General features: G+C 39.9%; 1 protein-coding gene and 1 pseudogene across 12 annotated transcripts in view; both read left to right on the top strand.

The window, feature by feature from the left end:
• The window catches only part of MAP7 (microtubule associated protein 7), a 221941-nt gene that overhangs the window by 137243 nt on the left and 71223 nt on the right, over positions 1 to 13475 (top strand). For all 12 annotated transcript variants that reach the window (XM_063622358.1, XM_063622360.1, XM_063622349.1 and 9 more), the window contains exon 3: positions 9425 to 9502. In XM_063622358.1, the coding sequence (XP_063478428.1) occupies positions 9425 to 9502 (78 nt within the window). The remainder of the gene's footprint in view (positions 1 to 9424; positions 9503 to 13475) is intronic.
• LOC129474121 (phosphopantothenate--cysteine ligase-like) lies at positions 1073 to 2259 on the top strand (annotated as a pseudogene).

Raw genomic sequence — 13475 nt, 5'->3', positions numbered from 1 at the left:
TTTCAAATGATAGGACACAATTTTTTATACCTGTATGTCCAACAAGCATTATTGCGTACCTCTTTTGTGACTTTTTCAAAAACTATTTCAAGAAATCTTTACACATAGCAAAGCTTGTATAGAATTATGGTTTTGTTTCCTATTCCTTGCAATGATTGTATGCCTACAGAGTAATTTCATTTAATAACCTCTCATTCATAGTCTCTTTCATTCAGTGATACAAAGAAGCAAACAGTCTGTAAATATAATACAAACAGTTGAACCAACAGTGCAGTTGCTTCCAGATATCCAATAACCATTGCGTGGCCTGTGGGAGGAATGAATGTACAGTATGATAATAAGAGTCAAAGGAAAGGAAAGCAAGCCAAATACCCTACGAGGTTCTTGGAAATCTACTTCATGCTGCATCCAGGACTGAAGTCACTCAAGCACAGTGAATCAGTGAGAATAAAGATGGAAATAACTGAGTCTAACCTTATAGAGAACATTCTACTGTGTTTAGTTTTGTGAATTTTTTTTTTTCATGTGGAAAAGGTCTTGAACACAACAGATAAGTCTGGTTTGTCATTTAGAGGAAAGACAATAACAAGTATTGTTGAAAATACTGCTTAAGCTGCCATTAGTGGAAAATGATGTGCAGTCTCAGAGGAGTTTTCATTACCAAGGAGAGATTTCCTTAGTCAGCCTGCCTTTTCATTGAGTCATTTATCCATCCATCTAGCCACCTACCTTCCAGCTACCATCTAATGTTTACTGAGTTCTTCTATGCCGAAGAAGCATGAGAGATGTACCGTATGAGCAAACAACATGAACCCTGTCCCCATGTAGCTTATTCTAGTGGACCTTTATTTTTGTATCCAAGTGTGTCTCTATGGAAGTAGAAATTCTTTAGCATGAAAATCACATTTGTTGGTGGAAGTGGACCTGGTAGCTGAGTTCCCCTGGCCTCCTGGTGCTGCACTGAGGTTATGGCCTGCTTCGCGGCTGGGCTGGGCGCGCAGGGCGAGCGGGTGGTGTTGGTCACGTCAGGCAGCACCAAGGTCCCTCTGGAAGCATGGCCGGCTCTTCTGCGATGTTTTACCTGGCGTGGCCCTGTCAGATTTCTATGTTCCTGTCTCTGAAATGCCTGAGCACAAGATCCAGTCATCTGGGGGCCCACTGCAGATAACAATGAAGATGGTGCCAAAAATACTTTCTCCTTTGATTAAAGATTGTGCTCCCAAAGTGTTTATAATTTAAGTTGGAGACCGACCCCTCCATTGTAATTAATCGAGCTCAGAAGGCTTTCGAAGTTTATCAGCATCAAGTGGTGATGGCTAATATCCTTGAGTCACGACAGTCCTTTGTGATTATTGTAACCAGACACTTAGAAACCAAGTTATAGCTATCAGAGGAAGAAATAGAAAAATACATAGAGATAGAAGAGAAGATAGTGGATAATCTTCAGTCTTGACACACAGCTTTAATATGTGACAAAAACTGAAGTAAAAAGCCCTTACAGGATCAAAAATTTTCCAGGGCTCTTACAGATGGTGAAAACTATAATAAAACTTTTGCTTTCCTGTGGACAGAGAAAATGAAGGAAAGGGAAAATGCAGTGGTGTGCAGGCAAATATGCTTTGTTATTCGTCTTTTAATGACATGTGATACACTCACCTGAATGTCATCTTGATTTTGAAATTGAGCTCTAGAACTGTTTCTCACCTTTAAAAATAACAGCTTATTGGGAAATATATATTACTTAAGGTACACATGGGGGCCTGAATATCAGCCTTCTTTATACTATAAAAAGAGGATTATGGATGCATGAATGGTCATGCTTTGGAAATCAAATATTTGTTGAGCGCCTACTGTGTGTCAGGTCCTGTGCTGAGCCATGAGGATTAAAAAGATGAATAAATGTGTTTCAAAAAAATAAAAGAAAATCACATTTGTAATACAGTGAGAATTTAACATAGCTTAATTGTTGGTGCTGTGTTTCTCTGGTTCTCCCCATCCACCACTGCTTCTAATTTCTACCATTCTTTTACTGTGCAGTTTATACTTTTATATCCTGATAACTCATTTATTCATCTAGTGTTAACATCATGAAGGTACTAGGAATATATTATTAAAAGACATAATCTCTACCCTCCAGTTGACAGTATGATGGATAAACCAATATATGAATAGGTCATTCTAACACAGAACCACCAGTGTGATGAGAGATTGTACACAGTGTATAGAGATCAGAAGCCGGAAAAATCTCTTCCACCCTTATTGGCCATCTCCTTATATACAGTCATTTGATTTATATTGCTAAAGTCAAGTTAAATAGGGAAACATTTCACTTCTGATTGTGTCTTTTTGAGCATCCCTGTGTCTGTTTTCTTATCTTGGCCAGATAAGCCAAGCTATATAAAAGGCTCTTGATTTAGAAACCACCATGTCATTATTTTCCTGAGTCTCCTCAAAGAACGATCTGAGTTATGTGTTGGAGGGCTGGCCACACCTTTTAATTTTTGTGGGATACGGGTCATAGGAATGTCTGTCTAAAGCATTTTGTTGATTTTCATTTTCTAGAACTTGAAAAAAAAAAAAGTTCATTATATATTTTGGGATATTTTGAGTATTGTCCTAACCAGGTATGGGCATCCTGACTGAATGATTTCTGAGAATCCCTTTTAATCTAGTAAGTTTTGGCTAAATGTCCTTTCCACTTTTACCTTCTGATACTTAAACTCATTAGAAGGCTCCAGAACATCTCTTTGATTTAGAACACATTTATCCACATTCAAGTTGTGACTTTTATATTTAAAACACATTATGGCTAGCCAGGAGCCGGTGGCTCACGCCTGTAATCCCAGCAATTTGGGAGGCCAAAACGGGTGGATCTCTTGAGGCCAGGAATTCGAGACCAGCCTGGCCAACATGGTGAAACCCCGTCTCTAATAAAAATACAAAAATTAGCCGAGCAGGGTAGTGCGCGCCCATAACCCCAGCTACTCGGGAGGCTGAGGCAGGAGAATCACTTGAAGCCAGGAAGCAGACGTTACAGTGAGCCGAGATCCACCACTGTACTCTAGCCTGGGCAACAGAGTGAGACTCTGTCTCAAAAAACGAACAAACAAACAAAAAAACCACGTTACAAAAGTCCCTCGTGGTGTTTTAGAACTATGAGCACACTATGTTCTGTGTTATCCTGGAAGGACCATTGCTCTCAAATGTGAATACTTGAACCCGGACCAAAACAGACAGTTTGTAAAGTTACAGATCTGTCCACGTCTGCTAGTTCCTGAAGAAGTGGGAGATGGTTCTTCAGAACTCCAGCTGCCTCCAAATGATTAATAGTTTGACTTCCTTACAGAACTGCATGTTTTCATGGACCTGAGAAAAGCAGATACCCAAATTCCTTAAAAATCCTTCTGAATTCCTATCCCTTTGCTGCCCCCCAACACAAGTCTTTAAAAGAACCACTGAAACTTTATTCTGCCTTATTAAGTAATTTGCCCTCATAGAGGAGTGTGTGACTTAGGATCTTCCAGCCCTTCTCTGATGCTACACTGTGCAATTGTAATGACCGTAGCTGCCATGGTGCCTGGATGGGCACAGGACTGAGTTAGAGATCGAGTTTTATGCCCTCGCTCTGACACATATCCGTGCTGTCTTCATTAGTCATATCTATTTCTCTGAGTTTTTTCATTTGAAAAAGAGGCATAATAACTCTTCGTTGAATAAATAAGTGCTTGGCTAACTCATAGTGTTATTGGGAAGAATAAAGTGATAATATGTGAAAGTGCTTCATAAAGTACAAATTGCTAACAGAAATACAGAAGTATTTACTGTAGAAACAGTGGTTGTTACATATGAGTCAAGGCTTAGTGAGTTCTTGAAAAAGCCTTGTCAACTTTGAGAGCTCTTTAGTAGCATGACTGTACTCTCAGATGTGTGTAAGGCAATCCAGGTTTATGCATGTTATCAAACACAGAATTTTAATGGCACTCCCTTTCACCCTTAACAGTGCCCCAGGTTAGATGTCACCCCACACTTGAACCATCATAGGTAGGAGGTTGAATGTGGAGTGCAACTGCGATCTTAATGAAGCCTAAGTTCTATTCCTCTTAAACCCTTTTTCCTTGTGAGAATCAGTAACTTAATTTTATTCTAACCGTATTAGATCCACTGGGAAACAATGTGGAATATACATTATTTTATTTTATTTCAAGATAGGGTCTCACTCTGTCGCCCAGGCTGGAGTGCAGTGGTGTAATCAGGGCTCACTGTAGCCTGGATCTCCCAGGCTCAAGCGATCCTGTCACCTCAGCCTCCTGAGTAGCTGGGACCACAAGCATGTGCCATCACTCCTGGCTATTTTTTTTATTTTTGGTGGAGATGAGGTCTCTCTTTTTCAAATGAGCCTGGGCTGGTCTCAAACTCCTGGACTCAAGCAATCCTCCTGCCTTGGCCTCCCAAAATGTTGGGATTATAGGAGTGAGCCACTGTGCCTGACCTATATATAATTTTTTTTTTTTTTTTTTTGAGACGGAGTCTCATCCTGTCGCCCACGCTGGAGTGCAGTGGTGCGATCTTGGCTCAGTGCAACCTCCGCCTCCCAGGTTCAAGCGATTCTCCTGCCTCAGCCTTCCAAGTAGCTTGGATAACAGGCATGCACCACTGTGCCTGGCTAATTTTTGTATTTTTAGTAGAGGCAGGGTTTTGCCATGTTGCCCAGGCTGGTCTCGAACTCCTGACCTCAAGTGATTCGCCTGCCTTGGCCTCCCAAAGTGCTGGGATTACAGGTGTGAGTCACCGCGCCTGGCTGACCTATACATAATTCTAAAGTATTTTCTATAGCTTACTTTTGTTTCAGGGAAAAATAATGTGGGGGTGGAAATGAGAAAGGAGGCAATGAATTATAGGAAATTCGCTATTTACTGGAATTATATTAATTGTATTTTTTTGAAAACCTACCTTTAAAGATAAATTTTTATCAGTTTTTAGTTATTAAAACTAAAATTTAAACTTCCAGCATTTAAATAGTTTACTCTGTTATCAGGTACAAGATTGTTCTTAGTTTTCCCCATTGGTGCATCTTAATAAAAGTTTAAAGGCTCTGAGGGTTAGCTAAGGTTGCTTGTTGTTTGTTCATTCATTCGTTCAACAAATACTTATTGAATATCCTTTTCTGCCACATACAGCCCGAGGCATTGAGAATGCAGCAGGGAAGAAAACAGACAAGTCTCTGTTCCTCCCCAGCCCCATGCACAGCCATCTTTAACCTGCCACAGGTGTTAATGACATTCTAGCACCCAAGAGACTTTCATATTAATGGGAACAGAGGGATGGAAACAACCTACACTGAATAACTTTTTCACTCTACAATTCAATATTTTCTAATGCCAGGTTTCCAAATCAGCCAAAATCATCTAGTGTATCACAACCACTATGCATCTTGAACTTCAGAAATGTTACATTTCTTTACTTCCTCAAATCTGTTTCCAGAGAGATAGTAATTATTTCAGCACTAATGTTGACGGACAGCCAGGAACTACTGCAGTCCTAAGCGTTGGCCTTATTTACAGCGTTTAATTGTGTAAAAGTTTGGTTTTTTACATATTATCTTACCAAACAGGATGCAATTTGTTACATGTGAAGAGTATAATTTTCATATGAAATGATAGCATAGGAATCAGGGAAAAACTAGCACTTCTTGCACTATTTTCAGAATATACATTCAAAAGGCACTTCACAGGGGGAAGCATTACGTTGCATAATCGGGCATTGCCTCATTACTGCAGGAGCACCAGTTATTACTATGACTTGGGGCTGTCAGGGTTGGTGTAGGTTGTCAGGGGTGGCATGTGTCCCATATGTTATTAACGCCTTCTTTTCAAAATTTTGTATGACATTTGGCATGTACTTAAAAGTAAGCTAGACATGTCACATACTTAATATTGAAATATTGTCCAACAGAATTTGTCAGTGGAATTTTAAAAGTAATTAAACTGTCTATTTTACAGACTTTCCATAATGTGCTCATATGGCTTTTACAAAGTTGATTTTCAACTTTTATAATTAAATAAAAGTTTTTATGAGGCTGGGTGTGGTAGTTTATGCCTGTAATCCCAGCACTATGGGAGGCTGAGGCAGGAGGATTACTTGAAGTCAGGAGTTCAAGACCAGGCTTAGCAACATAGTGAGAGCCCATCTTTACAAAAAAAAATTTTTTAATTAGCTGAGGTCGGGCATGGTGGCTTACGCTTGTAATCCTAGCACTTTGGGAGGCTGATGGATCATCTGAGGTCAGGAGTTTGAGACCAGCCTGACCAACATGGTGAAACCCTGTCTGTACTAAAAATACAATAGCTGGGCCTGGTGGCACATGCCTGTAATCTCAGGTACTTGGGAGGCTGAGGCAGGAGAATCGCTTAAACGCGGGAGGCAGAGGTTGCAGTGAGCTGGATCACGCCACTGCACTCCAGCCTGGGCAGCAAGAGCGAGAAAACTCTATCTCAAAAAAAAAAAAAAAAAAAATTAGCTGATTGTGGTTGTGCACACCTGTAGTCTCAGCTACTTGGGAGGCTAAGGTAAGAGGATGGCTTGAGCCAGGGAGGTTGAGGCTGCAGTGAGCCATGATCGTACCACTGCACTCCAGCCTGGGTGGCAGAGCAAGATCCTGTTTAAAAAAAAAAAAGTTTTCATGAGTGAGTAAACCTCATATTATTTAAGGAGTATTAAAGTGATAAGTAATTGTTAAAGGTCTTTCTTTTAACTTCATCTTGACTTTTATCCTGAGTTCTTTCTTTAAAATGCCATTTTACTATGGCCACCATTTTCTTTCAGCAAAACAAATGACAGCAAAAACTTCCTGTGTATGGCCCTTAATAAATTGTCTTCATGTCCACTTCCATTTTCTTCTTTCCAAATTAAACCTTTTAGGGCCAGGAGCCATATTTTCCTACATAAAAAAATATGTGGAAGTACATAAATGATTAGGAAATCTGAAAAATATTTATCATTGTGGGCTATTGAGGAGTCCATTTAACCAATTTTTAAAAACTATCCCTTAGTCTTGTTCATCATCCACACTGCCTAGTTTATGCAGGCTCCTAAGGGGTGTCTTTACTGTTTTTATTTTCTTTAAATGTACAAATTCTATAAAGTTCAACAGACATATGGCAGCCTGGGCAACATAGCAAAACCCTGTCTCTACAAAAAACAGAAAAATTAGCCGGGTGTGGTGGTGCCACCTGTGGTCTCAGCTACTCAGGAGACTGAGGTGGGAGGATTCACTTGAACCCAGGAGGTCAAGGCTGCAGTCTCGGCTCAACGCAACCTCCACCTTCTGGATTCAAGGGATTCTCCTGCCTCAGCCTCCTGAGTAGCTGGAACTACAGGCATGTGCCACCACACCAGCTAATTTTTGTATTTTTAGTAGAGACAGGGTTTTGCCATGTTGGCCAGGCTGGTCTTGAACTCCTCACTTCAGGTGATCCACCTGCCTCGGCCTCGCAAAGTGCTGGGATTAGAGGTGTGAGCCACCGCACCCAGTTTGTCTCTACTGTATTATTATAGTAGATTCCCATTTTTAACGCAAGATTCTAAAAGTGCCAATGTCAATTCTTTTTTCTTTTTTTGGAGACAGAGTCTTGCTCTATTGCCCAGGCTGGAGTGCAATGGCGTGATCTTGGCTCCCTGCAATTTCCGCCTCCCAAGTTCAAGCCATTCTTCTGCCTCAGCCTCCCGAATGGCTGGGACTACAGGCGCACACTGCCATACCTGGTTAATTTTTTGTATTTTTTAGCAGAGATGGGGTTTCACCATGTTGCTCAGGCTGGTCTTGAACTCCTGAGCTCAGGCAATCCACCCGCCTCAGCCTCCCAAAGTGCTAGGATTACAGGTGTGAGCCACCGCAACTGACCTGTCAACGTCAATTCTAATGTCAATTTAGTAAAGAGAAAAACCTTTTAAGCATGATTATTGTGATCATTTTTATTATTTTGTTTTTATACGGCAGCAGAGTGAGCCTGTAAACCTAGCCCTCTGCTGCAGAACCCCTCTTCTCCACCCTTGTCTCACTCAGAGTGTAATGCAAAGTCCTCACCTTAACCATGAGCCCCATCACTTACTCATCTCACTCTGTTCCAGTCCCTCAGCTCTCCCTGTTGTTTCTGGAACACATTAGGTATTTGCAACCTCAGGGCCTTTGCACTTACTTTCTATGGAACATCATTATCACAGTGAGGCCTTCCTTGGGCTCCATCTAAAAATTTAAACATCCTTTTCCTGACATGTCATAATCCCCTTCATTTCTTTGTTGTCTCCTTAACATATATTCTCTGTATTTTTCTCCTTTTTTCATTTCTATGTATAGTACTTATTTATCTTGTTTGTCAAATTTTTTCCCAAGTAGAATGTAAATCCCATGAAGTCTCAGGTTTTTGTCTTTTTTTTGGTGACTGCTGTCTTTTCAGTATACAGAACAGTGCCTAGCACATAGTAGATGTTCAGTGATTTACTGGGACATACACATTACAACATTCTACTAACAGTCATTATAATAATGTGAGATAGGTTCTATTGTATCCTCATTTTACAGGTAATAAATCAAAGTACACCTCATAGCTTGAGACTTAGAGAGGTGGGTAAGTACCTTGGCCGGCGAGTGACGGGGCAGAAACTGAATGCATGTCAGTTGGACTCGAGCACTTCACCTCTAACTGGCAAACATTTGTGCAGTATAAAGCCACTAAAGGATTCTGTTGGTCATTAAGGAACAGACTTTTCAAAGCATAAAAATAATAGAAGTAGGCCCGGCGCGGTGGCTCACGCTTGTAATCCCAGCACTTTGGGAGGCCGAGGCGGGCGGATCACGAGGTCAGGAGATCGAGACCATCCTGGCTAACACAGTGAAACCCCGCCTCTACTAAAAATACAAAACATTAGCCGGGCGTGGTGGCAGGCACCTGTAGTCCCAGCTACTCAGAGAGGCTGAGGCAGGAGAATGGCGTGAACCTGGGAGGCGGGGCTTGCAGTGAGCCGAGACTGCGCCACTGCACTCCAGCCTGGGCGACAGAGAGAGACTCCGTCTCAAAAATAAATAAATAAATAAATAAATAAAAATAATAATAATAATAATAATAGAAGTTTGGTAGCTTAGGAACACAAAACATCATTTATATTGTTTGATGAAAATAGCCAAAAGGCTATAGTTATGTCATGATTTTACATAATGTTTTCAAATAGAAGAAAAATGCATAGAAGTCCTTAGAAAACTTCTAATAATTGAGTGGATCACTGTAACTCTAGTCACATGTACTTATTGTTGTAAAGTGTAGCAATATATTATTCTTCAGATTTACTGGATATTTATCAATGTGTATTTTTTCTTTTTCTTTTTTTTAATCCACTCTTCACCTCATGTTTTTTTTAATCTCACTTTCAGACCCTCCGCCTGTGTTACGTGTTGATGACCGGCAGCGGCTGGCCCGGGAGCGACGTGAGGAACGGGAGAAACAGCTAGGTACCCCAGGCCCTGTGTCCACGGCCCTGATTTGAATGGATGTCACTATAATACCGTGGTCTCTTGCATACCTTTATGAATTTTGCAGATGGATTATGAAGCAGAATTTAGTATGTGATGATAAATATAAACATAGGGATAAGTTTTAAGTGACAATAAACTCTAGCCTCAGGATTAAGGTCATCCTTTTTTGCAATCACAGTTTTATGTGGCACTGGAGGGAAATTATATATGAGTGGAGTGATGGTACAGCTTACATTTTACTACCGAGAAAATGCAAGGACAGTAAACATATGGTTCTTTTTTACATGAAAAGTTATGAGATTATACACTACCAGGGCACTTAACTGCCTTCTCTATTAAAATAATGCTGCCGTTGAACTTATAGACAGGTGCTACCAGGCTGCTGCCAGGAAAAGCATGTGCTGAGGTGTCTGATTTTTCTCTTATCACCTAAGGCCCTTGTGAGGTTAGCAACTGCCATATTTGTCATATAATCACTGGAACCTGGATCACAGGACTATCTTAGCAGGAAGCTGAGACTAGAGCACTTAGAGATTGTACAGTCATTGTCTTCTAGAACACTGGGCAAGGAAGCAGGTGCCAACCCCTCCTTTGCTTAGATGTCCATTTATGTAAATTTGCTAAAACAGGATACTCTCTTGAAATATACCTGAATGATGTACCTTGAAAAGATTAAATGCCTGATCAGCATGTGTGTGTGCAGAGTGCCTGGGTATTCTAAAACTAGACTGACAGGGTATCAAAATTTTCCCAGGAGATGACCTGTAACTTCTTAAAGTTGTTCTGCATTTTGTAAGAGTTAATGTTTCAACTGGGGACTCTGCCCCTATATCTCATCCCTTTATTATTCTTATTCCAAAGCCCAAATTTGTGAAATGTAGTGGAAGCTGGTTTTCAAAAGTCTTTTGCTATTGTTTACATTCTTTCAACTCAGACTTGTTTCTGTCCCTTGCCATAATGGCCATATGAGGTCATTTCTTTTGCTTCTGAGGTTTTTTAGGCACAGATTTCATTTGCTTACTGGCAGTGAACATGCTCTGCTGTTTTTCTGTGCCTAGAGTTTCCTTCCTGGCTTGACGGGTTCCCTGCAGGCAGGTAGGTTCTTGGGGAGCAAGCTATCTGTGGTCACCAGGGCTTTCCCTTCCTCCTGTGAATATGCTTATTGCTCCCTACTAAGGTTGCTTTGACAAGCAAACCAGAACTGAGAGAGGATGAAGGCAGAGCTGCTGAAACTGGAAGATGAGTAAAAATAAGAAACTGACTACAGTTTTAGGGTGGCTGTTATTTACACTCTGTTTTCAAGTCCATGCATATGTCCTTTTCCCCCTCTACCCCATCAGGTCTCACACTTGGAGATCTCTTTAGTTATAGTGTGGATTCATACCTGCTTGAATAGAAGGAGTTCCATAGGTCGGGAGAGCATTTCTTTATGGTTTAAATCACATTGTGAATTAGCTTTTCTATACTTAACTCACACCTTTCCATTTGGGTTTCTTTATCTTACAAAACCAAGCATTAGTTTTTTGTGGAAAGCATGAATATGCTGCTGGTGAAACAAAAATGACTTTACTTATACTATAAAGGTGTAAGACTTACAGCTTTGAGCTTGCAGTTCTCCCTAAAAGTTGCCTACCTTTGTATATTGAGTGACTAGATTTTTTCTTAAGATGTAATGCCATATTTCAATTCATACTGATAACACAGGACATGACTCATAAGTTTATATATTCAAACACTGTATGTGCCATATATTGTATTTAAAAGATGACAAAAAGATGAATAAAGGTTGACACCCAGCCCTCTAGAGCTAGGTATAGTCTAGTGGAAGGCAGATAAACAAATAGCAACTATTAACGTCACAGCGCAATGCATCCACTGTGAATGGGTATGCGCCAGGGGCATTGAGAGTGTGTAGAAGTGCCTAACCCAGCCTGGCTCTGCCAGGTGCCACCCAAGTTCCCAACTAAAGGATGAAAGGAGCCTTTCAAAGGGATAGAAGAGCAGGCATTATACAGCAATATGCAAGAACAGGTGGAAAAAAGGCATTTGCTGAGAGACCCAACATGCTTTTCAGATTATTATATGATTATATGTTACATATATTATATTATATTTAGATGATTGTATTATTCTATTATTACAGCTTAACTTTTTTGGTGAGCCAATATATGATATACATAGTTTGTCTCTCCTCTCTCTCTCTCTCTCTCTTTGAAATGGGATCTTGTTATGTTGCCCAGGCTGGAGTGCAATAGCTGTTCACAGGTGTGATCACAGTGCACTACAGCCTCGACCTCCTTGGCTCCAATGATCCTCCTCAGCCTCTTTAGTAGCTGGCATTACAGACTCACGTCACCACACCTGGCATTTTTCTCTTTATTCTTACCCTTGCCATGTTAAATATCATAATTTTTAAGAATTCAATCTCATTTCTTTTTTCAATTGTCAGAGTCATAATTTTAAGGAAAATATATGCATTCTAATTTTTTTCTTTGCATTAATTTTATTTTCTTTACATTTTAGAGCAGTGCCTTTTTGCCTATTTTTTTTTCCATTTAAACCATCATAATTGGAACTAAGTCTTGAGAGGCTCCCTTCAATCTTCATAAATACAGGAGTGAGGATATATGCAAATATACATGCATATATTATATACAGTTGTAAAAGAGCCGTTTAAAAATCTAATTTCAGCTGTGCCTTAGAGTATGTGAGGATGATTTCTAAAAAATCTTCAGTGCCAAAAAAAGTCAAAGGGCACACCTGATCAACTGTCTATAAACTGTGCTTTATAGAAGCTATAACAGTGGTGGAAATTTTTTTTAAAAGAAAAAAGTTTAAAAGCAGACACTTAATATTAAGGAAATCTTTGGACTGTGCTTAATTTGAAAAAAAAAAAAAAACAGTTGGTAATGTCAACTCTTACCAACTTTCAAACTTTAAAGTTTTCAAGTTAAAAAAAATCGGACACCATTCCACAAATGCTGGCAAAGTAAAGTTTAAAATGAATAGCCAGTGAGATTGGTTATTTACTGTTGGGTCTAGGTTGAAATTAACATTGAAATCATTAAAGATTGTTTTAATCCACGTATTTTAAAAAGCAAGGTAGAGAGAGGGAGAATAAAGGTCTGATTATTTTGTTCTTGGTGGTATGGCATGTTTGTACTATTTTGCAAACAGGAAGGACTTATTAATAACTTTGTGTGGGTTAAATCTCTGAGTCATGCTTTGATGCTTTTATAGTAGGATTATGTCATGTGGCCTGCTTTTTCTGCATTATCCTTCAATTTTTCACAAAATCAGGCATAATTCTTCATGTGTGAGATTATTCTGTCGTTGGGCACTTGTACTCTGAAAGCTTTATTTTTCTTCCTTAAAAGCTTTATACGTAGAAAAGTCTCTAACCACCCTATTCCATCTGATTCTATCCCCTCAAACTCTCTCTCTTGACTTCTGCATCTTTTTCACTATCTCTCTTCTAAGCTTTAATTTTGTGTTTTCCAGGGGTGGGGTGGGGAATCTCATTTGTTCTCACAGGTTCACTCTCCTTTTTAAATATGGATTCCACATTTCCAGCTACTCGTAAGGCAATAGATGCCTGCCTGTTTCCCGAAACTCTACTTCTATACAACTAAATTGTTCATTTTCTTTCACTCCAAGACTGACTCATCCTGGTAATTTCTGTGTCCCAATTAATTGCACCAAATGTTTGTTTTTTTTTGGCCCTAAGACATTATTTATTTCAGTCATTTTTGATGCTTCTGCTAGAGACCCTAGGTTCTTTCTGACTAGCAGCTTAGCTATTAGATCTTTTGCAGAATAAAACGTTCTCTCTTCCTTGGCTGGCCCAATACTGTCCACTGACTGGTCTCCATCCTGGCATATTGGGCCACTTGTAGCTACCCAGTGGTCAGTCTGGACTCAGCCTAGTTCTCTAACTGGAGCTTCAACT

The sequence above is a fragment of the Symphalangus syndactylus genome, chromosome 2 (assembly GCF_028878055.3).
Source record: "Symphalangus syndactylus isolate Jambi chromosome 2, NHGRI_mSymSyn1-v2.1_pri, whole genome shotgun sequence".
NCBI classification, from domain to species: Eukaryota; Metazoa; Chordata; class Mammalia; order Primates; family Hylobatidae; genus Symphalangus; species Symphalangus syndactylus.
Note: the sequence above shows the minus strand (reverse complement) of the source record. Positions and strands in the feature narration are given on the sequence as shown.